Genomic DNA, 26,756 nt, shown 5'->3' on the forward strand with positions numbered 1-26,756 from the left:
CCCCAAGCCATGCTCAGTGGCACCTTCTCATCGCCCCGGCGAGGCACCAGTTACATCACTGGTGCCCAGGGAGGCACCGCAACATCTCTGGGAGGGGCTGGTCCTGCCCCGGGCATGCAGATCTGCCAGAGACTCTTCAGCTTTTCCTTACGATTCCGTGTTGCTGACGGCTGTCACATTCCCTGGCCAATCCCCCACTGCTCTTGCTGTACAAACAGCCAGAGCCCAAACACCAACTGCAGTGGGCACGCAGGGAATCCCCCGCGTGTCCACCTCCCTGCAGCAGTCCCCGTACTCGCTGCCTGCTGGCAGAGGCAACACCCAGGAACTTCTCTTTGAGCTGTAGACCAGTAATGACTTGCAGTGTTCCTTCCCCAGTCCGCACACCGGAGCTCCCGGAGGTTGCTCCGGGATGGGTCTCTGGAGCAGAGTGCAGGATTTCTCCCAGCACGGAGCACGCCGAGCTTGCTGCTGGGGAAAGCGACGGGCAAAGAAAATTAAAAAGATGAGCCAATACAGAGTAATAGTATGTTTGTAAGAAAATTAAAGATTTGCTCTTCAGCTGTTCCACGCTGGAGTTAGGAGACAGCTGGCAAATGGGAACGATTGGAAATGATGGAATAGATCAAATTATTTAAACGAGAAAAAAAGAAATTCGCTCTAGCCTGGCCCAGCACGTTGACAAAGCAGCTCCCGGTCCGCGGCACGGGCAGCCCTTTGTCTCTGTCACCGAGGTCATTAAACTCCCGGCTGCGGAGCGCGGGCCGGGCGCCCGCCGCGGTACCGCCGCTGCAGCGGCCCCAGCCCCGGCCCCGGCCCCAAAACCCCTGCCCCGCCTTGCCCGGCATCCGCCGGCGGGGACGCCGGGAACCCCGGGGTCGTAAAGGACCCCCGAGAGCTTGAGGGACACCGGGCACCCCGCGATCTGCGGGACAGGGGCCCGTCGGGGGCAGAGGGAACAGGAGCACCCGGCGCTGCCGGGACCCCCGGAACCCCCGCGCCACCGCCCCGCGCCCCGCGGTGCCCGCCGAGGGTCCCCTTCGCCTCCCGCCCCGCGCCCGCCGCCGGCGCTGCCCTCGCCCCGGGGGAGCGGGCGGGTGCCGGTGCGTGCCGGGCTGTGTGTCGGGGTGTCAGCGGTGTGTCAGTGTGTCGGGGTGTGTGTCGGGGTGTGTGTCGGGGGTGTGTGTCAGGGGGTGTGAGTGTGTCGGTGTGTGCACGCTCCACTCCGGGGCTTTGCGCGAGCCGCGCATCAGCGGTAGGAGGGGACAGAGCCGCTCCTGGGGCGCACCGGCAGCCCCGGCTCCGCAGGTGCCGCCCGACCGGCACCGGCATCGCACGGCTCGGCCCGGCTCGGCTCGGCCCGGCGCGGAATAAACGGCCGGAGCTGTGGGCTCGGCGCGGCTGCCGCGGGACGGGCCGGCGCGGCCGCTCTAAGATGTGCCATGAGCCGCCCGGCCCCGGCGCCGAGCGGCCGCTCCGCCTGAGCCCCGGGCAGCAGCCGCCCGCGTCCCCGCTGCCCCTGGGGCCGTAGGGCCGCGCCGGCCCGCGCCCTCCCCAACGATGCCCCATCTCTGGCCGGCGCTTTGCCGCGTCCTCTGGGAATACTGGGCAGCGCTCCTGGTCGGCGGCTTCTGGGGACAGAGCTCGCACGGGATGCCGCATGTCATCCGGATCGGTAAGGGCCGGCGGCGGCGGGAGAACTTCGGGGCCGGGGCGGAGAACGCGCTGCCCCGGGGCCGCGGCGGGGGATGCGGTACCGGGGCTGCGGGATGCGCTGTCCGATACCGGGGCGGAGGTTCCCCCGGCGAAGGATGCCCTGGCCGGGGCTGGGGACGCTTCGCCTGGTGCCGGGGCGGAAGGTGCCGGCGGCGAGGCGGGGGCTGTGTCCCAGAACGGATCGGGCAGCGCTCTCGGTGCGAGCAGCCGCCCCGGGCACGGTGCGAGGGGGGTGCTGGGCACCTTGCGACGAGGAGAGGAGAATGCTGTACCTCCGGAGAGTGGGGTGCTGATTCCCCGGAGAAGGGGAATGCTTTGCTCCCGGAGAGGACGAATGCTTTGCCTCTGGAGAGGGAGGATGCTGAACCCCCAAAGACGAGGGATGCCGAGCACCCAGAGAGGGGGGATGTTGATTCCCTGGAGAAGGATGATTTTTGGTCACAGAGATGGGGGATGCCGAGCCCCCGGAGCGGGGGGATGCTGAGCTTGTGACGAGGAGGGCTGCGGTACCCGGTGTGAGGAGGGGTGTTGAGCCTGCTGCAATAGGGTGCTGTGCAGAGGTGCTTTGACCCAGGGCTGAATGTGCCCAGCACAAGGGACAGACAGCCCGGGGGGGGCCCACGGCACAGAGTCCCACTGCCTGGAGGATGCCAGTGGACTGGCTCCACTGCAGCTGTTGCTTAAAACCAGGAGTGTTTCATTAAATTGCTGAGGTTCTGGGGAAAATTAATTTTTAATAATGTTACATAAAGTAATTGCACAGATAACATCCTGGGAATGAGTCTGCGATCTTTCTTTTTCTAATTAAACGAGATACTTGTTTTAATCATGTCATGTAAAGAACAGCGCTGATTTCTGTTACATCCCATGCACTTTGCCATTGGTACACATTCCTAGGGATTTGCTGTCTGCCCACTAAAAATTACAAGGACGTGTTTACCTGCCTTTTCAGGGTTCAAATTTTAACTCAGAGAAACCAGTGAAAACTGAATGGATTTGTGAATATTTTAAACTGGAAAAAATGGGTCTTACTTATCCCAGTGCAACTGCACAGCAGCAATATGAAAGCCAGAAAGAGAAAAATGCCGGTCCTGAGGGACAGGTGCTTTTTGAAGTGAAACACTGTCACCTCCAGCACGGCTTGGAGTGGCTGCATGGCCCAGAGTGTCTCATGGACAAGGGCTTGGTTCCTGCAGTGTGAGCATCTGGTCTCCCCCAGACTTCTGTGAATGGGGCGCTCCAGGCAGATGTTGTCCCGTGTACATCGTAGTGCCAGAAATATTGGTGGAAAAGGTTAATGGATCTGCCTCCGGGGCCTTGGGCCCTGGCGGCTGATGAACTTTCACTAGAGCCAAGCTTCTTAGTATGCTCAGCCTCCGCCTGGAACAGCTGGAAATGTTTTGTGCCACAGAAACCCACTCCCAGGAAGGCTCCGTTGCTGCTGACAGGGCGCGCTGGTCCCGCTGCAGGAGCGGAGAGGAGGCGTCCTACTGTGTGAGCCCCCGCCTCGTCTGTCACCAGCCTGTTCCCACCAAGAGCACCGCAGTGCTGTGGCGGAGTTTCCCTTCCCGACAGGTCCCAGGGCTCCGATCCCCATCGTGACCGTGAGCCGTGAGCGGGGGGGCTGTCGCAGCTGGGCTGCTGGGCTGGCAGCTCCTCCTGCTTTCGGCTTGGCAGCAGCGGGCCTGATTCTTGGTGGGCAGAGCCGGCTGCTGGCAGGCTGGCCCTCCGAGGAGGCGGGCGAGGGGCAGCTGCAGCTGTGGCAGATGCTCGCGGGGGAACGGGCTGAGGCCGCTGGGGCTGGCGGGTGCTGAGACTCCCGGGAATACTCGCGTGGCTCATGGGGGGGGATATTCAGGCTCTGGAGTGTCCCTGGGGTTCTGTGGAGATGTTTAGTCTCTCAGTGCCTCAGTTGTCCTGAAAATGGATTTTCTAGGCAAGGCTCAAAGCAATTGCACGAAAGGACATAGTCCTCAACGCAGAGACTGCTGCCAGCCCTCCACGGAAGCGCTTGGGTCTGCTGCAGCTCTGCTCCCCTTCACCGGGCAGGCGGGTGGGCAGGCAGGAAGGCAGGGATGGAGGCAGGCAGGGGGGGTGGAGGCAGGCGGGCAGGAAGGGAGGAAGGGCTGCCCGCTGCAGGAGCACACTGCCAGCACTGCCGTGCCTTCTCTCTTTACCTGCTGAGAAATCCCACAAGTCAGCCCCTCATCGAGCTACCTTCTTGATCATTTAAATAAGAAAAGTAAAATATAAGAAAAAGGCTTTAATCGGGGCTGCAGGGAGATCTATGTTTACCTTCTCTCTCAGCTAAAGCTGGCATCATTTTGTGACCTCTTTTTCAGCCCACTGGAAAACTGCAGCTTCTTGCCCTGCATTAATTTGTGCAAAGCTGCCCTGGCTTTCAAGTAATTATTTTAATTATTAGGTTATGCCAAGAAGTGGAGAAAACGTAACTAACTGTTGGTTTAGCACTGAAAATCAAACCAGAGAGAAAGCAGGTAACTTCTCAAAGCTCTCTTTTTTTTCCCTGTGAAGCTGACTATTAAAATAAATACAGGGAGAGATATCTAAGAAAGGGAAAGAAAAGCCAAAAGCGCTCTTTCTCTCACCAGTAAAATATAAATATTTAATCTACACATCTAAACATAATCTATACATGCACTCGTACAAAGAAAATCTGTGCCTTGTTACTGGATGGGTTTTTAAAGCAGGAGTTTGTAGCTGAAGCTTATTCAACAGCTGCTCGGTTATTACGCAATCTGTTAAATATTTGAAAATGCCGTATCAGAAACACCATCCAGAGCTGCTCCAAGTGCTCAATTCAGCTCCGAGTTACTCCGGAATAGAGACAGATAAGGGCAGTGGTGTGAGGAGCTGCCCCGTGTTTACACCCGCTGACGGAGCCTGCGCTGCCGCCAGTCCTCACTGCGGCTGAGCTCCGGGAGATTACACCTGGTATGACGAGCTGCACGGAGCAGCTGAGTTCTTGCAATATCGTGCCCCTCGTATCTAGAAGCAGTGAGAGCGAGGTGATTACGGGACCGTAGAGAGCCCATTTGCCTAACCTTTCACTTGGATTAAAAAGCGGTAGTAGCACCCTTCAACGCGACAGACGAGAGCTTGATGCCATTTTGCAGAGCTGATGGCACCGTCCCTAACAAAGCAGGGCGGGATGACTGGAATCAGTGGCGCAGGTGGAGCAGGACTGGCGGCTCCAGCAGACCCATTCCAGCCACCTCTGCTTTGCTGAAGCATCCTCAGAAATTACTCCGAGTGACTATTTTGACGGATGATGTGTTAGTGAGACACACGTGCGGATCAGATGGCAATGGGTTGAGATCAGTAAATTGTAAAGGACAGACAGACCCCCGACACCAGCCAGGCAATGGAAGCTGGATGCGGGGATTCCCGGGTGGGTTTGCACTCAGGTGCTGCTGAGAAGGTGACACCGCTGCCATCACTGCCCTTGGCCACCTACTGCTGCCAGGAGTGCAGCTGATGTGGTGCCTGCCCCCCCCGTGGGCAGGAGGACAGGAGGGTCCCAGCCCACCCTGCCCTGCCCTTGGGTCATCCCAACCCCAGCTGTGTGCTCACCTTGCCTCTCTGCAGGAGGAGTGTGCTGGGCCAGGGAATGGGCTCATTTTCCTTGCTACATTTTAAAAGGCATCTCCTCCACTTTTGTGCCAGGTTTTTTACTAAGGTTCTATTCCTGCTGATATTTGTGGCAATAATCCCGCCTCAAGCATGTCTGACAGTCCCACTGCTGTATCTCTGTAGTCGCTGTGAGCAGGATCAGTCTTCAGCAAAGCTTTTAAACAAACAACCCCGCATGAGGAATTTATCGGATTTTATTTCTTGTAGTGTCTTTCTAAGCTGTATTTGTGTAGAGAAGGGGTCAGAGCATTGATTGTTTGTATGATTTGCAAGTAACACAGAAAATACAATCAAATTGGAGTCTGTGTGAGAAAAATATCATTGATTATTTTATATAAATGCATAGAAAACAAATTCTGTGGATAATTATCCTGCTCTATGTGATTGACTTTTCTGAGGCTTATTATGCCTGTCAGGAATTTTATTTTGAAACCACCTTCCCACACTCTGCAAATGAAGTTGTATTTTTAAAAATAAAGGCAGAAACAGGCTTTTCCAGGCTTAAAAGGCAGCACCCAGGGGCTGGGAGCTGCACAGCCATGGGGACATGAATGCTGGAGTGGGAATCCTCAGAAAGGCAGCTCAAGGGTTTTTCTGCTCAGCTCGTGCCTGGTGACCAGAGTGGCTAGTGTTCTTTGGGGAGGCTGGCAGGATGGCACAGCGTTGGATGACACCAGGGTGTTTTTAAATCACTCTATTGCCCTTGTAGCTTCTCCTGCATTCCCTTGGGCATTTCTGTGACCATGCACCCACTGCTCAAGCATTTAATGGTTGATAAAGTTATTTCAGGTCATGAGACGTTTTGTGTGTCAGATAACACATTCTGGTAATTTCAGCAGGATAGGAGGGCGGCAGTGTAAATTGTTTGGTGGTAAATTAATTCTGAATACATTTGAATAACAATGTTAACTCTTTATCGCAGAATAGTCCAATTATTTGATCTTGGCATTCTCTTGAGAACTTCATACAGGAAATGAAGATCAAACCACAAACCAGGAGAGAATAGACTCTCATTTATCACAAGGCAGGAGAGACACCAAACCAGGCAGTTCAGTGCTGGGCTGCTGCCTCGGGGCACATGGACAGCCCTCGGGCTGGAGGCAGCAGGGTGTGTGCACAGCTTGAGGGGTGAAGGAGCCTTGGGTGGGCTTGTTGTGTGAGGAGAGAGGTGGATGCACATACTTGGCACCACGACACACTGACACACCCTGGGACACACTGACACACACTGGGGCACTCTGACACACCCTGGGACACACTGACACACACTGGGGCACTCTGACACACCCTGGGGCACACTGATACACACTGGGCACACTGATACACCCTGGGGCACTCTGACACACCCTGGGGCACACTGATACACACTGGGCACACTGATACACCCTGGGGCACTCTGACACACCCTGGGGCACTCTGACACACAGTGGGACACACTGACACACCCTGGGCACACTGACACCCCCTGGGGCACACTGATACACACTGGGACACACTGGCACACCCTGGGCACACTGACACACCCTGGGCACACTGACACACCCTGGGACACACTGATACACACGGGGACACACTGACACACGCGTCTGTGGCATGGGAGCTGCCTCTTGTGCTGCAGTGTCATGTCTGGTTTTATCACCAGCAGGTGCAAATCCACCTCTATGAACTTAATCTCTCCATCTCTGATGTTTTTATTAATGAAACTAAGCAGCGGTTGCTGTTAGGAAAAGATTCCTGTGAAGCCTGCACGGCGCAGCCACGCACGGAGCGACACTAAAGCCATTCTGTCTCCAGCAAAGCTGGGTCCCTTTTTTCCCGGAAAACGAAGTGCTCCTTGGGTACAGAGGAGCAGTTTCCCTGAGCTAGCACTCCTAAAGGAAGTTCGGCTTTCCCGCCTGTCGCGACATGCCGCTGGCGCCCGGCCGGGCCCCGCATCGGCAGAGGGCACTGCCCCGCCACCCTCCTCCCGGGCCAGCCTTCAGCACGGATCTCCCGGCACTTGCCAGCAGAGCTGCGATGCTGGAGTCTCTCCTGGAGACACGGTATCAAATACGCTGTTTGCAGCCGGCATTAAGCCTCCTAATCCAGTGTAATGTGCGTCTCCACCAGTTTCGCCGTCTCCTTCCCCTCCTTTTGGCTGCAGCTTTAACGCGATGCTTTTCCCTTTGCGCACCAGAAGACGGGCGTGGAAGTCTCTGGGAAAGGCAGATAGCGAGTTGAAAGCACCAGAACCATGGGCGAGGTGGGATAGAGGCAAATGTTGAGAAGAACTGAGGGCGGAAAGAGAGGATAAGAACTGCTCTACGGCGGTGCTGCTGGAGGGAATAGATGTGGAACAGGAGAGCTGTGCCTCTTGGATATTCCAGCTCCGTTTGCCAGGCAGGGATTGCTGCAGTTTGGGCTGATGCAGAGGGGATTCAGATGGGATGGGGGTTCATGCATTGATACATTGATTTGTGTTATTAACAGCGAAAACAGGGATAATCTGCTGCCATTTACCACTTGTAATAAAGACTAAAATAGATGCAGGTCCTTAGCACAATCGAGAGCTCTTAAAGCAGGTGGAGGGCTCAGCTCATTGCTTTGTCTTTGCTCCTCCACCAGCTTTTCTTTGTGGTTGCCTTTGTTAACCCCTTCTGCCTCCTCTCATCCCCTCGCTGTGCTGCCCCCAGGGAACCCACAGCTTCACTGCTCAGGTTTGCACTAGGAGACTCTCACCATGTCAGTGTTACCTGGGTCCTTGTGCTTTTAATCTGCAGTGAGACACTGAGCATGAATACACAAATAGGGATGTGACTGCTCTGTTATTTCTGGCAGGGAGGATCATCAGGGAAACGTCGTTCAGCTGCAAACGGCTGAGGAGAGCGTGGGGTACCCCTGCGTCAGAGGCAACCCCAGCGCTGCTCTGAGCTTCCCCCACACTGCTCAGCTCTGCAGCACCGGCAGGAAGAGAGGGAAGCAGACACCAGCCGTTGGTGAGAACGGCCACCACACTGTATCTGTATTATTTAATATTTCAGTCCAGGGACCTCGTTAGACTTTGGCTTTTTCGCTGTGCCCCAGCCAACAAGCAGCACCCCTCTGTGTGGGGTCAGATTCATAGAATAAAAATCAGAACTGGGAAGTAGTAAGGGAGCAACCGGCACATTCTGTATCAGCTTGTTGTGCCTGGGACATTCAGCACAGCAGTGTGACCTGGAAAGCAGCAGGAAGGACTGGGCTTCCAAAGGCATGGACCATGTGAGTAGGTTCAGAGAAGTTTTTAAGCAGACAGATAAACCAGCTAATACCAAAGGCACAAAACAAAGACTTAAAATTACATAAGTGTTCAGATAAGTGCTTGAATTTGGGCCTTGCACTTTGCTCATCATTCTGGAAATGGCACTGGGGATCCCCTCTGAGGGTACCCAGCTCCCCTGGGACTGGAGCACTCACTGTTAAACAGGCTTTTGAGACAGATTTCCATTTCTTCCTTGGCTCCTGCAAGCAGCAGCTTTAGGAGCAGCAGTGGTGTCCCTGCAGCAGCTCGGTGGAAATGGTGGTTCCTACCTCCAGTAAGGACTGGGATGAGGCCATTGACTGCTCTGACAGAGGCCACTGGGCACTCATCAGCTGGTAATGACATCTGATGGCTACAGCGTGTCTTTTGTTCAGACTGGGGACTTGGAGGTGAACAGACCAGATCTCTGAACTCACCAGCTCCCAGGTGAGTAGGAACGTACGTCATTCCTAAAATTACAGAGCTGGTACTGCAGAATCCAAACTCGATTAGAGACGTGGAAGTGTACGGTGAGAGAACCAGCATCGCCGTGGGCGACTTCCCCCCACTCTAATGAATAGACGGCTGTCAGCTCATACTTTTCTCCCAGGATGAAGCAGTAAATAAAATCTGGTATAACCCACAAATTTAGCTGAGTTATGGCTGTCTATTGGGACTGAAGTGTTAGACTTGTTGGTTAGTTTTGCACTGAATTCAAAGCACTCTGAGCGAAGTCACAGCAGTGATTTTAAATTCCACCCCCTGTGAGACACCATGCCTGCCTGGGCACATGGGCTGAGGGGGCTTTTTCCTGGCTGCAGCAGAAGTTTTGTCTTGGGAGCAGGGTGGATTTTGTTCTGAATGGAGCAAACAGCCACAGCACCTGCTCAGCAGAGGATACGAGGCTGGATGTCATAGAATCCCAGAATGGTTTGGGTTGGAAGGGACATCAAAGCTCATCTCATTCCACCCCCCTGCCATGGGCAGGGACACTTTCCACTAGACCAGGTTGATCTAAGCCCTGTCCAGCCTGGCCTTGGACACTTCCAGGGATGGGGCTGATGTATCCCTGCGGGTCTGTCAGATCACCCTGCCCACTGCTGGCACGCTGCACTCTGCAGAAACGGCCCCTTGGCCACACGAGGGAGGTTCCCTTCCTGGAGAGCCTTGGGAAAGACACCAGTCCTTTAGCACAGCAGAACTCCAGGATGATGTTCTTTGATTGGATGTGCAGCAAGAGGTACATCATGATTAACCTTAAAAGCTTAAGCTTCTTCTTTGCCTGTGTGAGATAGACTTATAATATTTTCTCTTTCTTTTTTAATGCTGGATTCTTAGTGCAGACAGCGATTTATTGAATAATCAATCTCCTTATCTATGTAATACAGTCAGGTGATCCATCAATGCCAGATAATCAATCCAGCTCAGGATTTTAAGTGTATATAAGTATACTTGTATATATATGTTCCTCCTGCACTGTTGTCAGGCCAAGTAATGTCTCCCTTTCTGTGCTCCTTTTCCAGTGACTTTTGTTTATGGTGTGTAAAAGAAACCCCCGATGTTATATTACACCTTGTAAGTTTTACGGTACTTGAGAGGTTTATGCGCTATGAATGTAAAGGGCAATGCAATAACGCAAAGGGCAGTGAGACATTTTTAAGCGCAGAAGGATATACACGGAGCTGAGGAGATAAATCTGGGCGGATAATCGTCCCACTGTGTCTCTCCTATTTATGAGAGGAAAAGACATTCACTGCAAATCATGCTTCAGGTCACTTGTGCCCTGGTCTCTGCTCTGCGCTGCATTATTGGCTGCTTTAACTGCTCTCAATCTGCTTTGGGATCTCTGCCCTGGTTCAGAGCTCTGTCCAGGCCCAGTGGAGGGGGATCAGCCCAGGTGTGATGTGATTCCCCATCACCTGGGTGGTACATTGGTCTTGTGCAGCTCAAGGACTGGGGTGCATGGAAGATGATGTGTCTGTCCTCCGTGAGTTGGGAAAGGGCTGAGCTAGAGAAAGAACCGTAGGAGGAAGGAAGAGGAGTCACATTTGCCAAGTCTGAAGCTTATGGGTGGTTAACTGGGGAAGAGGAGCCTGGGTGCAGCCTCCCACAGTCTGGGTGTTCGCTGCTGGAGTTTGGGCTGCGCAGGAAACTGTTCCAAGAATAGGTCTGGGAACTTCAGCAAACACTGCTCATAGGAGGAGAGGAACTTCTCGGGGCAGTTTGCTCTTGTTAGATTTCTGAAACAATCAAGCCATGAATCCCTCTCAAATGTGAATATTCAGAATTCAGCATTTGCAATTAGCAGTAGAATTGGAGACAAAATGCCATTACTTTCAGAGGTCAAGATAAGTTGTATACAAAGGTCATTGTTCCATATGCTTCATTCAAAATCCAATTTGTTTTGTGGGCTCATGATGGCAGAAACACTGATGATTTTGCTATTGCCACATGTTCGGTACTTTCTGTGCAGGAAAAGATTTTGCCTTAATTACTTTCAGTTTTAACTGTCTGGCACAGAGTCAGGACTTTGCTGATTTGAACCATCTCATCAGAAGTTGAGAACCTAACTGAGACTGGAAACCTCGTGATGTAGCAGAGCCCCTTGGAGTTCCCAGGAGCAGGAGCTGATGGCCGGTGTCCTGTTTCCCATCATGACAGCAGCTCTCCAGAAAGTCCCTGCGATGGGAGGAGGGGAGAAGAAGCTGCAGGAGAATCCTCTGAATCCATGTCCCTCCCATCCAAACAGTTCTGCAGATCCCAGCACCTCCTGCAGCTCCAGGTGCCATCACTGGTGCCATTTGTTTCAGCAGTAATGTCCATTACCATTTTAAGCTGAACCAGGGACCTGTAAAAAGGAGGTTCTTGGTTTAAATCTCTGGTCTATAAAATCTTAAAGACCCGCTCTTCCTTTATGGGGAAAGAAAACCATTTTCTTCCTCATTTTATGCACTTTTCTTCTTGCGAATTTTTATTTCTGCAAAAGCAATTTTTGTCATCTTTGCTTAGACAAAATTCAAAGCAAGACCCTGGATGTTTTGCTTCAGGGTGGTGTCTCATCTTGGCTCACAATATTTGAATGGAAACAGGATCTGTAGTTTTCTTTCCTATTCATCTACATCACAGCAAAAGGGCTGTCCGGGATGGGTGTTGCAAGATCTTAGATAAAGCTGATAATATTTTTTGAAATGTAGGGCTTGCCCCTGCACAGTTTACCAAATTCCCTTTAGGTTAAAATTTCTAATGAAGTGTTGAATAGAGGGAATGTTCAATTCTTTGAGCAGCTACCTTCTACCCTGTGGTGTATTCCAATAGCCAGAACTGACTTTGGATGTGTGCCCATCTATCTACAAAGGATCAGTTAAAAAAATAGTTAGAGCCATCTTTACTTAATTTTCTTAGATAATAATGCAGTGGTTTCTATTTGAGGAACGTTTTCTCTTCTGCAGTGTAACTTTATCTATGAAATGTGGCAATTTCAATTGCTGGTTCCATTTCCTCCAGCTGGAGGGAGAGCAATGGCACACAGCACCCGGAATCCAGCCTGAGCTGCAGATCCCCCCTCTTTACACCACGGATTTGCATTTACTTTTAGAATTTTTCAGAGGCAATTCGCACCTAGTTGACTGTCACTCACTTTCCTTCTCTCTCTTACTCCAAGGATCACACACACACACACGCTTGGTGTGAAGAAACAACTCATCCTTATGGATGAGCCACAACCAAACCCCACGATCCTTCCTCAGGGCTGAACCTGGCAGGTGTGACCTGCCCTGGAGTGCTCCCTAAACATCAGCCCCAGGCCCCTGGCACAGCCACTCCCTCTATCACTTTCATCTCAGATGCTGAACTCCCCTCCTCATCCCCAGGCCTCAAAAGAGGGAAGAGATGATCACAGTTGAAATCCTGAACAAGCTGTACTTCCTGGTATTTTAAGAAAATTCTGAATTTTAAGAAAATTCGGGGTTTCCTCAGCAGCTGGATGGCATTTTTGCTTATCACCAGTGCTTGGGAACAGAATGCTCAGAATGTTCCTGGCTTCCTAAAGATCCTGTGAGATGCCACCAGGCTGGGTGACAGCAGTGGTGACACTGATCACCCACACCGACCTCACCACCACAGGCACAGGAGTTTACACGGAAGTTTCCCCCCAGCCTGGTGACCATCGATATTTAATGCTGGCCCAGGCACCTGGTCTCTATATTCTGTTATTAAGGTCATTCCATGTGCTTACACGACTCTTTGTGCTTTGTGAGTGTTTGTGGGGAAACCAATTTCCATATGAATTATGGAAGTTGATACCAACAGGGCTGTAATTCGTAAATTGTTCTGACAGCAACATTTTGTAACAGAACACAGAGAAACCAGGGTAATAAAACTTGCCATTAAGGGAGTGGACTTGTGAGTCCTAGAAAGAATTCTTGTCCAAGGATTATTTATGATCATTGCACACCAAAATGTGTTTTTGCATTTTTATTGCTGGCAAATTACTTGTAAACCCACCAGGGAGCTAATGATTTTTCCTCCGAGGCCATGCAACTTCGTTTTGGTTTATATATATCCATTTCTGCGACCAGTTAAGCCGTCACTTTTGATTTATAATAACAATAATTATTTCAAAATAGCCCGGGTGTTAAAGGGTTAACTGTCCTTTTACTCCAGCTGTCAAAATCTACAGGACAGTGATTCCAGAGGAGAATGGCTGGTGGTGCCTGGGCAGGTTTTCCCTGGATCACTGTAATGGTGCTAACTACCTCTAATGGAGAGCACCGATTATTTATGTTCTTCTGCAGCTTCTCATTAATTTTTCAGAGCACCTGCTTGAAGAGTTCCGACTTCTTGGCTTCTTCACTAGTGTTACCTGTTCAACAGTGTGGAGCAGTGGAGGTGACACTTCAGCAAGGAGCATTTCAGTTCAGGCTGCTTTACAGGAGCAGGAAGCTCCAGGCAAGAATGTGGGAGCAGGGGCAAGATTTTGGTGAGGTTTTAGTCTCCCCAGAGGGGCTGGCTGGTGCAGGGGCTCAGTGCCCCGAGCCTGCCCAGGATTCCCATCGCCCAGGGCCGGTTGCCAGTGCTGAGCTGTCCTGGACACCCTCCGGGGTAGTACAGCTGTCCCAGCCCCCAGCACACAGTGGCTTTTCCAGCCCCGCATCACTGAGGGGTCCCTGTGCCCAGAGCCTCCGGTGCAGCCATCACTGCTCCTGCTCCCACCCTGTCAGCCTGAGCTCAGCTGTGCCACCCGTTATGTCCTGTCCCCCAAATGCCATGGGTGCCTCCGTGCCACTTTACAGGACAGCAGCTTTTGCCCACTCCCTCCTCGGGATGCTCCGGTCATTCACAGCAGGAACACCCCGGCTGCAGGGAGCAGCAGGGAGCTCAAAATCAGCCTTACAAAGTTTAACGGAGCCCTAAATCATTCCTTGCCATGGGTGATGACACCTCTTTTTTGTGATGTGCAACCTTGGACAGACTTTCCTGGTGCAACAGAGGCAAGAGATGCCTCCAAGGATCACTCAGTGGTGCTCATCCACCGTTGTCATTCCAGCTGGCATTCCCTGGGAACAAGTAGCAAATGGATGGAGATGTTTGTTAGGTTTTGGGGGTCATGGAATGTTTGTACTTTCATTACCAAAGTCAGTAATGACTAATTGCATTTTTGATCGTAACAGAGGAGTTTGTTAGAGCCACATTTCCTTTATGGATTTTCAAAGCCTTATTTTTAGAGAAATATTTTTTGATCTATTGTTGGCTCCTGTTCTGCTCTATTACAGACTCCCTGCATGACTTTGAACAAATGACTTTGCTCTTCTGTGCCTTAATTCTGTACTTGTAAAATAGGGCTGAGCAGACTCCCAGCTTCTCTGGGCTGTGGGAATGGGTACGGTTTAAAGCCTGCAGATGTCAGTAGCCGAGCTTGCCACACCCAGCAGGATCTTTGAGGCAGAACAAACAGATATGAGCAGCCACAACCCTATTACCAGTGAAATACTGAGATTATAACCCGGGACTCTCTGACTGGAGCAATTCTGGGAAAAATGAGAATATCCTAAATACACTTAACTGCTTATTTAATGTAGATTTTAGAAGTTATTTATCGAAATTTAGCAACTGTTTACTCAATCTGGGACTGGAAAGCCTTTAAAACATACTCTTAATAATCCCTTCGTATTTAACTAATGTACAATAGCGTGTGCTATTACATCGCAATTACATCCTATTTGAGACACTTAATTAAAAGGGAGGCTGTAATAAGCTCCCGATGGTTTGGCTCCTCAGCCAGACCCACACGATGGAGGATTTTGCCTGTCAGCGGGTGCCAAACGCATCCCGGAATGACACGGTGGCAGCGTGGAGCCGGTCCCTGTGGGGCTGGGGCTGCGTGGGACTGGGTCTGCGTGGGGCTGGGTCTGTGTGGGGCTGGGGCTGCGTGGGGCTGGGGCTGTGTGAGACCAGTCCATGAGGGGCTGGGTCTGCGTGGGGCTGGGTCTGCGTGGGGCTGGGGCTGTGTGGGGCTGGGGCTGCGTGGGGCTGGGGCTGCGTGGGGCTGGGGCTGTGTGGGGCTGGGGCTGTGTGGGGCTGGTCCATTCGGGGCTGGGTCTGTGTGGGGCTGGATCTGCGTGAGGCTGGTCCATTTGGGGCTGGATCTGTGTGGGGCCGGTCCATTTGGGGCTGGGTCTCTGTGGGGCTGGATCTATGTGGGGCTGGGTCTGTGTGGGGCTGGGTCTGCGTGGGGCTGGGTCTGTGTGGAGCCGGTCCATGTGGGGCTGGGTCTGTGTGGGGCTGGGTCTGCGTGGGGCTGGGTCTGTGTGGGGCTGGTCCATGTGGGGCTGGGTCCGTGTGGGGCTGGATCAGCAGGGTGGTGACCCAAGAGGGCTCTCAGGCCTTGAGGATCGCTCCTATTCCAGATGGGATGGCTTCAATCCCGGGATGCTCTGGGAGAGAGGCTGGGCCACGTTTAGTTTATGCTTCTCGATTCCAGAGCTCCCCAGGACTGGAATGTCACTGCAAGGTCTAGGGTGCTCTTCAGAAGCAGCTGCCCATCACAGCAGCTCTGGCTTCATCGCTGCCATGGGAATCGGCACCAGCCCCTTCCCTGCAGGGGCCCCCTCCAGCTTTGGCCAGAAGTTCTGATGTGGAGGAGCAGCCTTGGAAGGTGCACCAAGGCCGAAATGCTGCATGGTGTTTGTGGGAACCCTGGAAACCCTGCACTGCTGCCTCCCTGCTGGGTGTCTGAGCAGCACATGGTCTGCCCTGCTCTGCCCTGGTCTCTCCCAGAGCTGGGAATCATAAATCTGGCACACAGTGCCATGCTGGTATGATAATCCTGCTCTGTGCCAGGCTGTCACAGGCAGGCTCCATGGAAGAGCTCTCGGACATCTGTCTGCAGCCAGCTGCTTGCCATCCCACCAAGTGACTGCTCTGCCTTTCTCAAATAAAAAATAATAATCCAAGCCCCCTTTAATTCTGTTTGAAATCAGAATTGACAACAGCTTTGTGCTCGCTCAATGGCAGGATATGAAATTAATTTGTATAAGTGATTTTTTTGCTTTTAATTTATCAGCCTGAGGTTCAAAACCAAGGAACACGGGGAGGCATGAGGAATGCCTGAATCTTTCAGGGGTGGAGCTTGTTTATCCAAGTGCTTAAATATTGCTCTTAATTGTGTGGCTGATCCTACATTATAGGGAAAGGAAGGCAGGATAAGAGATCCTTCTGCTCCCTGGGTCACTGTCCAGGCCCTCACTGTGGTGCCTGTGCAGCCCCTCAGGGGTAGCGAACCCCAGAGCAAACCAAACACTTATCCTACAGAGAACTGATAAAACAAGTACAGAGAGATCTGTGTGTGGCAGCTCTTTGGGTTTTGCAGGGGATTTCAAGGCCAGCCCGGGTTTATGAGCTGCCCATGAACCCAGTGCACAGAGTCTCATAAAAATCCCATTTTCCCCTCTCAGCTCTGCAGCTGTATTTAGTTTGCAGTCTAAGTCTAATAAGAGGATCAACGGAGGTTTTGGCAGGGAATGGTGCCAGTCCTGAGAGCGGTGACCGACGCAGCCACATATTGGCTGCAGAAGGGAAATTCGGGGTAGCAGCCCTTCCCTCCCAGCCATGGGCCAGAGGAAGCTGTTCCCTGGGATTTTGGCTAGGAAAGGAAGGATGCTTCAAAGTGAAAGGGAAACAGAAACCTCGGTGTGGTTTTTGTTGTTCCAACTGCTTTAAATGATGTTTAGATTTCATGTATCGGTAATTACAAACACTTGGGTGGTATTTAATGCCAGCCACTGATGGATGCACTATAATCCTATAGAGAGAGAACACGTTTGTTTTCTGAGGCTAACTCCATACAATCTGTTATTGTGTGATGTTGAATACTTTGAGGGTTGGTGCCTTTCAGTGTTGAGCATAAAAGCCAGGCCTCCCCGACAATAACCTCCATTAATCAGGCTTCCCCAGTCCGCAAGCCTCGGAGACTGCGATGTCTTCTTTGTACACCAAAGCTTGCCGGGATTCCACAGTGAAAAACCTCCCACCGATCTCCTGCTCTTTCATTTTTCCTTTATTTGGTTTAAATGGGAAAATATCCTCCCAGTACAGCTCCCACTGCTTTAGCTGCATCGCCACACATTTCTTTTAAGCTAACCGACAGCTTATGGTGAGAAGGAGAAGCAGCTGCAACTTGCTGGGAGCACGGAAACTTCACTTCCAGAGGATTCAGCTCCTTTTGTTTTCTACAAGAGCTGTTGAGTGCTCAGAGCTTTAAAAAATACGGCCACTCATTCAGGCTCCTGAAACATGGATTCAGGGGAGAGGTGTTCTGCAGGCTTTCCAGAGAGCTGGAAGCAGGAATGAAGATCCTCCAGAGCCCCACTGTCTGCTGTACTTGGCTACATTTCCACAAACTCCCATGGGAACTGAAATTTTGGTGCTTCAGCTCAAGTTTTCATCTCTGTTGGAGTCCTCAGCTGTGCTGTTCGATATGTCCCAAGCTCCCCAACTCCTCTGAGCGAATGGGAATGACAAAATGCAGGATCACTCCAAAGGGAGCCTGCTTTTATTTATGAGCTGAAGTCTGCCGGGGCTTTCAGAGCCACGTCCCGAGTGGAATCACTGCAGTGGCAGGGCCGGGCTGAGCTGGGACAGCAGCTGTGCACTGAAGGGAATGGGAATTCTGGGCGAGAGGGAGCAGGACCACAGGGCTGGGGAAGGAGGCGTTGGTCACCTGGCTGAGAAAGGGGGTTTGAGGAGAGCAGACGGTGCCCCAGGGCGGCTCGTCCTTCTTCTCTTGGGCAGCTCCAGTGGGGGTGTGCAGCGTCCCAGCTTGGCCACCAGAGCACAGCCAAGCCCCTGCGGTCAGCCAGCTGGCCACATTCCTTCAGAGCAGGAGAGGAGATGGGTTTGGGGTGCTCCTTGGGGAGAAGTGCCCTCCACAGTGATTTAAAGCACTTTGGAAAAAGCCAAAACAAGCAAGAAAAGCCAACCAAACTTGGACTGCAGCTGGACACTTTGGTCTTGAGCAGTGTGTAACCTTGACCTCATCCAAGCTGTATTTTCCTCCTGAAGTCAGTCCCTGCCTGTCCTTGAGGGGCAGTTTCTCAATGGAGAAAAGACTCCTCTGAGCTGCCAGCCAAAATAAACCTAATTGTTGCATTGTGTCTGAGCAACTCTGAAAGTTGCCAGTAACAGCTATCTCAGACCATCAAAATCAACATAATTTTAGTCTTAATTGCTAAGTATTGCTGTAGAAAGACTGGTTGTCTTTCTGCTCCAAGTCTTCACAGTTGCTCTCCCAGGTTTCAAGATGCAGCGAAAGTTTTTGGGCTGGTTTTTTTTTTCACACTACGTTTCAAATGCTTCATTGTCAAACTGGTTAAAAGCCCTTATTTATAAAACGTGTGCGTCTCTTTCAGCTTAACTGAAAAGGCATTAAAATAACTGCAGCTGTGGAAAGAATAATTACAGCGAGATTTTGTCAAGGACTCTCTTGTCTGATGTTGCCATCTGTGACATGGTGAATGCAAAGATCATTTGAAACATAGGCGGTTAATGTAGAGAATAATTTCAGAGCTTTCGATATTTATGGTAAATTATTTAACTTTATTGTTTGGTTTTATGGCCTCATTATTCCGTGTCGTAAGGATCTCTGCTTTTTGTGTTGTTCTGCACTTCAATTTCCACTTTGTGAAGAAAAGTACCCTGCAGTAAAAGTAACATTTCACACATTTCAGAAATGTTTCAAGGAGACATCATACTAATCAGATTATTTTCATGCACCTAAATATCATCCTTGATGCCTTTTAAAAAAAAATCTGCAGAGAAAGATCTTATTGACCAGGTGTTAATAGTCAGTCCTTCAGGCATGGGCAGTGACAGGGGCTGCTAAACACCACATTGTTGCATTAATTTTCTTCTGTCTCTTAGAATATTGTTTCTGAGACTCCCTCTGAGAGGACATTGCTGCATTATTTCCTTCAACAACCCCCGACCGGCCGAATTAGGAACAGACTGTCGCACTGGAAATGAGTAATTGGCTGCCAGAGACACAGAAAAGGGGACTTGGCTTCCCTGAGACTGGCTGCTCTGTACACAGGGCTCACGCTGGAGCCAAGTTCATGTGCTCGTTAGTCAAATGAGGGCAGGCTGAGGGGTGCCTCCTGCGTGGGCACTGCTTGGCTCCCCGTGCTCCTCTGGCTGTGTGGGCTCCCATGTCCCCTGCACGTCCTGCCCCTTATGGAGGTGGGGGAAACACCCGTGGGAGTTTCCCTCGTATGCCCAGGGTGCAACTCCCCCCACTCAGCTCTGAGCATGGTGTGAGCAGCTGTTTCCAAGGAGGGTGACTCCAGGAGACTGCGATGGGGTGAGGGTCACCCTGGGTACAGCGCCCACTGCGCCTGTTCCTCGCTGGGGCTCCTTACTGCAAACCACCCCCTCAGCCTTACTGGGTAGTCCAGGGAATGGTGCTGCTCACAGAGGATGAGGTTTACTCCTTCTGGGGAACCTAACGTGGCTCCATCTGAAAAGCATCCACCAGCACTTCCCTCGGAGGGGCCGCACAGCACGCCTTTAACGGCACTGTGAAGCACAGCAAGTGCCTCCATCAGCCTTCCCTGCTCTTGAAGTGCTTCCACAAGCCCAAGGATACCTGACACAGCCCAGCAGAAGTATTTTGTCTGATGTGAACTTTTCAGTGGGATTGTCTTTCTGACAGCTGAGGGCAGCAGCTCCATTGTGTGGTGGCTGTCCTGGGCAGCCACTTTGTAGAATGAGGAACAGAGTTTGGGAGGGATTAGGAGCCACCTGTCTGTCCCTGCAGAAGAGTCTCTTCCCACCAGCCTGCCTTCTGCACCGACTGTGTGTGCCCTCTGCAGCTGTGCAACATCTGGATCTCTGTCTGGCTCTGTCCATGCTAAGGAGGCAGGGGCACCACAGCCAGAACACGAGAACAGCTCCACCTTCTCCATGGACCGCTGGGGAGGGGCACGGCTGCACTGGGAAGAGGCACAGCTGCTCCAGCCAGGAGCTTTGCCCTGCAGATACATGTTTGTCTCCAGGAGATTATTGTGGGCAGATCTGGAAACCATCTGAGGGGGCTGAAATGCTGCAGGAGATGGGAGGGGAAAGTCAGGAGCTCGGGGTGCATAGATGTGCAGCAGCAAGTGTGCAGAAACTTGAGCTCAGTGCAGCCAACAGGGCAGAGGAGGCAAATCCAGTTGCTGTGGGCCTACTACAAAGGGATCTAAATTGGGAACAAATGTGTAGGTCAGGGGCTAGTAGATAAGAAATCAGGTAACATTTATTTTCCTATCCATAATACAGACCTGAGGCAATTCCCTGTTTGCCCTCAGCCATCCAGGGGCACAAGAACCCCTCAGGAGGTTCTCCTGAGCGTCACTTCCCACCTCAGGCTGTACAGAAGGCTTTGCCACATTTAGCTCAATCTTTCACATTTCTGTACCTAAAATTAGACAGTGTGCTCCATCCCTGCACTCCTGGAGTTCCCAGCTCTAGGGAGGTCGATGTGCAAACGTCTGCATGCACATGAAGAAATATTTAAAGAACAACATTTGCAGACCCCTGGAAGCCAGACACTGCCAGGTGTTCCTTTATTTAGTGGAAAAGTGAGTTTGTGTACGCAGGTGGTTTATGCTTTTTAGTAAATTTTGGTAATTTGTCTATCCCTGGTAACTTGCTTTGCAAAACAATGCAGCTGATTTCAGAAACAAATGAAGCAAATGGATTCAGAACTGTGCAGCTGATAAAACACAGGCAGTAGTCAGGACAAAACGGTTCCCCACTAGCAACTTTTCCTTCCCTCTGAGCAGCAATAGTTTCTAAGCAGTAGCATCTCAGAGAGTGAGAGTTCCCTGTCCAGCTCAGCCCCAGGTGGAACAGGAACCTGGTCCTGCAGGGCTCAAGTCTCACCAGGATGGGGGGTAGGAGCCAAAAAACACCAGCGGGAACAGGAAAACTCCGGAGCTCCAAGACAACCTCAGGTATTGACAGCAGGAGCATCATCTTTGGGATTCCTGAAAGACTGACTGTTTTAGTGATGGGAATGTAAAGGCCCCAGAAATCTCTCCATGCAGTGACGTCATCCAGTGGGATTTCTCTTGCTCTGCATTGTTCAGGGCATGCGAGGCAAAAGCCTTCCCCCTTTGCCAGCAGTTCTTTGGACAGATGGACACAGAAGCCAGGAGCCAGCCATGGTTCCTCACCCTGAAAGGCTCTTTCCTGCAGCCTCATGGTTTGTGTATATAAGAAAAGCCTGTGCAGGGTTTGCTTTGGCCCTGAGGAGGTGGAGCAGGAGGGACAATGGTGAATGCAGGCACCAGGTGAAGCACATGGTGACGAGGGCCAAGTTGGCTCTGTCCAACTGCTGCACGTAGGAGGCAAGGTCAGAAACTTTCCTACACCCTCCTTTTGCATCCTGAACTGAGGTTTGTTTGCAGCCACTGTCTCAGCCCATGAGGTACCACTGGCTGGTTTTGACACGATCCCGTTTAAAGCTCTGAGAGGCAAAGCCTTTCTCCAGGGATCCCAGAGCCGCGGGTCTCTGCCAGCAGCATCGACTCCCTTTGTCCATACGTTTCTTTTCCCCGTGCACAAAGGCACAGATGGCCAAGCCCTGGAGACAGGCACCCGAGGTTTGCAAGGGCACGTGCGCGCTGGGTGTGCGTGTGAATGCACACTTGTCTGAGCAGAGCCCGGAGCCTGCGCTGGCTGCTGCCACTGCAAAAGGAACTACCCAAAGCGCCAGACCTGGTGCTGTGCTGGTGCTGGCCCACAGGGAGTCCTGCAGCTCAGTACAGCTGCAGTGAACGGTGTGTGCAGAAATCTCTGTGTGTGGTAGCCAATACTCATCGCACGCACTGAGGTCCTTGGACCTGAAAAACAGATATTAGGAAAAAGCTTCTGCTCTGCCATTCCTGGATGTGGCTACACCAGGCCTGCTGTCATCAACACTGAAGGAGGTTAAAAATTTCAGGTACTTCTGTTCTCTCTGAGTGTGACTTTGTAGCTTGACACAATGGGAGCTGGTAGGGCAATGGAATCAGACAGCTCTGAAACAGCCCTTGGAATACCAGCTGGCCAAAGTGAAGCTCTACACCACATCCATCTGCAGCGGGGCAGTGGAACAGAGAGGTGCAGGAGGACATCCGTGCCACCTGTGGGCTCACGTTCTGCCTGTGGACATTTACAGCAGGAGCGCAGGGGATGAGCAGGACAGTGCTGCCAAAACAACACATGGACACAGGACTGTGCCACCTCTGCCTTCCTGGCCCAGCTGCTGCACAGCCCTCACACATGGACAGAATTCCCAATGCTACACCACAGTCAGGGAATGCATGCCAGCAGAAACTGGGGCTGCCAGCCCAGTTACCACCAAAAACAGGCAGGAAAAACTCTGCACTCGCTCGTAAGCAAAGAGTCCTCATGCTCTTTGGTTTCTTTTCCTCTGGCTCTCATACTTGTTAACTCAAATTAACATTCATAATGCAGAAGCCATTGGAACATGCCTTCCAGACTCACAGCCATTCCTGTTATGGTCAGGATTAATCACATGGGATAATTAGAGTATTAAAAGAAATAATTATAACATTATGACTCTAATAACCAAATTCATGGATATTAGCTTCTGAGAAAAGACAAATAGAGGAACCAGAGAAGTTTCGATGGATGCCTCTAGCTGCATTTTTTTACTTTGCATTTTTGACTTAAAATTCCCAAACATCTCCCACACTGAGACAACTCCCTGTAATCTGAAAGGGCAAGGTAGGGTTGGGGGCAAGAGGGGCTCCTGCAGAATGCCCACAATGTTTGCTGCTGCAGAAAGCTGAGCACCCCAGGACCAGGGAGTGGTGAGGACCCTGACTGCCCCTGCACCAAAAAGCCCCAGGGCTGGGCATCCAGGAGGGGAGACAGAGTTGCTGGAATGGTGGAGCTGGTACCTACAGAAAGATTTGCTTGTGTGGCAGTGCCAGTGCTCCTGCTCTGCTCTCCAGCTCCACCACCTCCTGCCAGCTAGGAAACGCTTGGCAGGTCCGGCTGGAGGCCAGGTCCAAGCTCAGCCAGCTCAGCTCCATGGGACACCAGGCTCTGGCAGCATCTCCTGGCCGCAGGCATTACCTCCTCTGAGAAAATGGAGATTTCCTCTGCCTCAAGGATGTGATTATCGTATCTGACAGAGCCCTGAGTGCAGCCAGGCTTAGCTTGTCCTACAGGACAGCTGCTGTCCTCCAGGGATCCAAACCCTGGTGGTCAGGGCTCCTCGGAGCCCAGGAGGTTTCTGTGGCTCTAATGTATGCTCAGTCTCTCTCCTATATTCTGTGTCGTGCTACAGAGGAATAAATGAATTCATTAAAGAATTACGCAATTGCAAATGTTTAAAAATACCAAGTACGTACATTTCTGAGAGCCTACACAGCACAGCCCTGCGAGGGGCTGGATGGGGATTGGCACATGTCCTCAGGGAAGGGAAGGGAACGGAAAGTGCTGCTGGGAATGCAAACTCGGGTGCTCAGTGCTCTGCAAACACTCAGCACAGGCAGGGCACTAAAAATGCAGAGAAATCTAAAATACACAGACTAAGCAATGTCATCTTTTCAACAAGCGATATTAATTCTAGATAATAAATTGGGATTTTTATCATATGATTCCTGGATGATTTAGAGTACAGCCAGATTTATATTAATATTGAATATTTCTTCTCTCAGGAGACAAAAGAGACAGTTCCTTTTGGTACCTGGAAGCAGTTCTCAAGATCTGGGGAAGGAATCATCTCAGTGTGAACTACTACTAAGCCATACTCCATATATAACCTGGTATCTCCATTTGCAGTCTACATATGCCAGTCAAAGTTTTAGTATCGCTCAGTTCCAAAAAGAGACAAGACTTGGGGAGCAGTTACACATCAGAGCATGCTGCACATGTCCAGGCTCCCACGGGCCCTGGCACTCTGTGCCACACACGCCATGTCCCTGCACACACTGGCTCAGTGCACACCCCTGCAACAGCCTCGGCTTTGTAGTGATGTGCCATTCTTCAGTCCCCTGCCTGAAGAATACATTACACCACTTTAATTCCAGATTTTCTTCATAACATTAAAGGATTAGAATTTTTTGCAGAGTTCTGACAAAGCAGTCAAAATCCAGTTGCAAATGCTCTGCTGTTTATTGATAGCTCCATAATACAGGCGAGGTAGGATGCCAGACAGCTGCATTTCCTGGCATTTAAAAAGAATTCACTGTAATGTATTGTAATGCATTAGCATAATAATTGGTAAGCATTCGCAGATGAATAGTTTACTGACTGATAGATTTTGTACAGAAACTGTGAAGGTTACATGGAGGGTGAAAACATTTCACTGTGTCAATGAACATACTTAATTTTTCTGGAAGTGCTATTTAAATTGTGCGGCGCTGGGACATTAGCATAACAAAGACACAACGCACGAGTTTGTGCCGTAATAGGGAACACTGCCCTGCCGGGCTGCGGCAGGTGACCCGTGAAAGATGGGGCTCGGGGTCTTCCCAAACCCGGCCGCCGGCACGGTCAGAGGCGCGGCTGCAGCTGCGGCTCCTCCTGTCCCTCCACTTCTCCCTCCTGTCCCAGCCCTTCTCCCTCCTGTCCCAGCCCTTCTCCCTCCTGTCCCTCCACTTCTCCCTCCTGTCCCAGCCCTTCTCCCTCCTGTCCTTCCACGTCTCCCTCCTGTCCCAGCCTTTCTCCCTCAGGTCCCAGCACTTGTCCCTCCTGTCCCTCCACTTCTCCCTCCTGTCCTTCCACTTCTCCCTCCTGTCCCAGCGCTTGTCCCTCCTGTCCCAGCCCTTCTCCCTCCTGTCCCAGCCCTTTTCCTCCTGTCCCTGTGCAGCTCCTCTCCTCACCAGCACGGGTCAGCTCCCCCCCTCTTTGCTCTACCGGGTGACAGCGTTTGGGTCCTCGTTCGCTCCAAGTCTGACGAGCAGTGGCTGACGGAGCTGGGGGTGGGCTCAGCCTGGAGAAGAAGAGGCTCGAGGGGATCTTCTCACTCTCTAAAACTCCCTGGCAGGAGGGTGGGGCCAGGTGGGGATCAGCCTCTGCTCCCAGGGAACAGGGACAGGACGAGTGGAAACGGCCTCAAGTTGTGCCAGGGGAGGCTCAGGTTGGACATCAGCAGGAATTTCTCCATGGTAAGGGTGGTCTGGCCTTGGAAGGGGCTGCCCAGGGAGGTCTGGAGTCCCCATCCTGGAGGTGTCCAAGGAAGGCCTGGACGTGGCACTGAGTGCTCTGGGTTGGGTGACAAGATGGGGATCGGACACAGGTTGGACTCGATGCTCTTGGAGGTCTTTTCCAACCTCAGCCATTCTGGGATTCTGTACTGGTACGTGGCAGTGGGCTGGGCAGCGCTCCGTGCTCAGCAGCCGCCCGTGGTCCTGACCCCTCTCCCTGTGGGTCACCACAGCTCCTCTCCCATGTCCCCAGAGCCACCAAAACTTCATTCTCCAGAGCTGAGCTGTGGAGCCCTAGAGTAGGGCAGATGCAGGACCAAGCAGAGCAGGGGAAGGTGAGCAGCACCAGGAGGGTTGGGCTCAGGGGAAGAGGAAAGATGCAGAGAAGCAGCTTTTAAATATACATGAAGTGTCGTGTGTGTGTGTGTGTGTGTGTGTGTGTGTGTGTGTGTGTGTGTGTCTGGGTTGTTCCTGTCCAGGTACAGCGCCCTGCTAATGGACAAAATGTCATCCCAGATTGGGAGATCTTGAAAGGCTTGCACTGACTCCCAAGTTTTTCTAGGTCTTCTGAGGTCTTGGGCATGAACAGACATCACCTGGATCCCCTGGAGAAATGCACATCTCTGAATAATTCACAGCCTTTGGCTGCTGCCTCAATCTCCCCCCTGTTGTACCACAGACTATCACAGTGACAACTCTGCAATTAACTCTGAGAAAACCAAAAAGCCAATTGGAAGGGACAGAGCTGAATTTTTTTGACAGAAAGTTTACGGAAAGCATTTTAAATCAGATTTTCATTTGCCATTATATATGTTAATCCCACTGCCATTTAGAATAAATTGGGGAAAACAGATGCGAGGAGGAATGAGATATTCCAGCATGGGAGAAGACAAAGATTTCATCTCCACTGGCACCAGGTGGTGGGAGATCCAAAAAATCTTCTTCATCACAACCATCTGACCTGTAGTTTCTACGAGAAGCAAGCAGATTTTAAGTGTTTTAAGATTTCATCTGAAAGCCTCGTGGACAGGTAGAGTTGTACAAGTACCTCATGAACTGTGGTACAGTTCAGTGCATTTCAGTGCAGGAAGTTCCTATGGCATATGGGAGGGGGGAAGGTGCAAACAGGATTTGTACTTGATTTCAACATTTTTCATCAACAAGATGCCTTTCTGCAAATTTTTAAAGCCACCCTAAAACATGAAACACATGGGATATAAATAACGGATTAAGAAAATCTTCCTAGAGGTAAGAAGATGTATTTGCTGGAAAAGGTTCCTTACTTGAGAGCAGGAATATTTAGGATTCTGAGGAAAGCAAGCCACTGATGAGGAGTCCACAGACAGACACCTCCATCCCAACCAGACCCTTTTGTGCCTTCCCTCGAAAAATGCAGAACAAACAATTAAACAGCTCTTCCTCTTGGT

General features: G+C 51.5%; 1 protein-coding gene across 1 annotated transcript in view; it reads left to right on the forward strand.

The window, feature by feature from the left end:
- Positions 1-1,560: 1,560 nt before the first annotated feature.
- GRIK3 (glutamate ionotropic receptor kainate type subunit 3) overlaps positions 1,561-26,756 on the forward strand; it is a 103,975-nt gene continuing 78,779 nt past the window's right edge. The window contains exon 1 of the mRNA XM_069035866.1: positions 1,561-1,675. Coding sequence (XP_068891967.1) covers positions 1,561-1,675 — 115 coding nt within the window. The remainder of the gene's footprint in view (positions 1,676-26,756) is intronic.

Source organism: Aphelocoma coerulescens, chromosome 23 (genome assembly GCF_041296385.1).
Source record: "Aphelocoma coerulescens isolate FSJ_1873_10779 chromosome 23, UR_Acoe_1.0, whole genome shotgun sequence".
Classification (NCBI taxonomy): domain Eukaryota; kingdom Metazoa; phylum Chordata; class Aves; order Passeriformes; family Corvidae; genus Aphelocoma; species Aphelocoma coerulescens.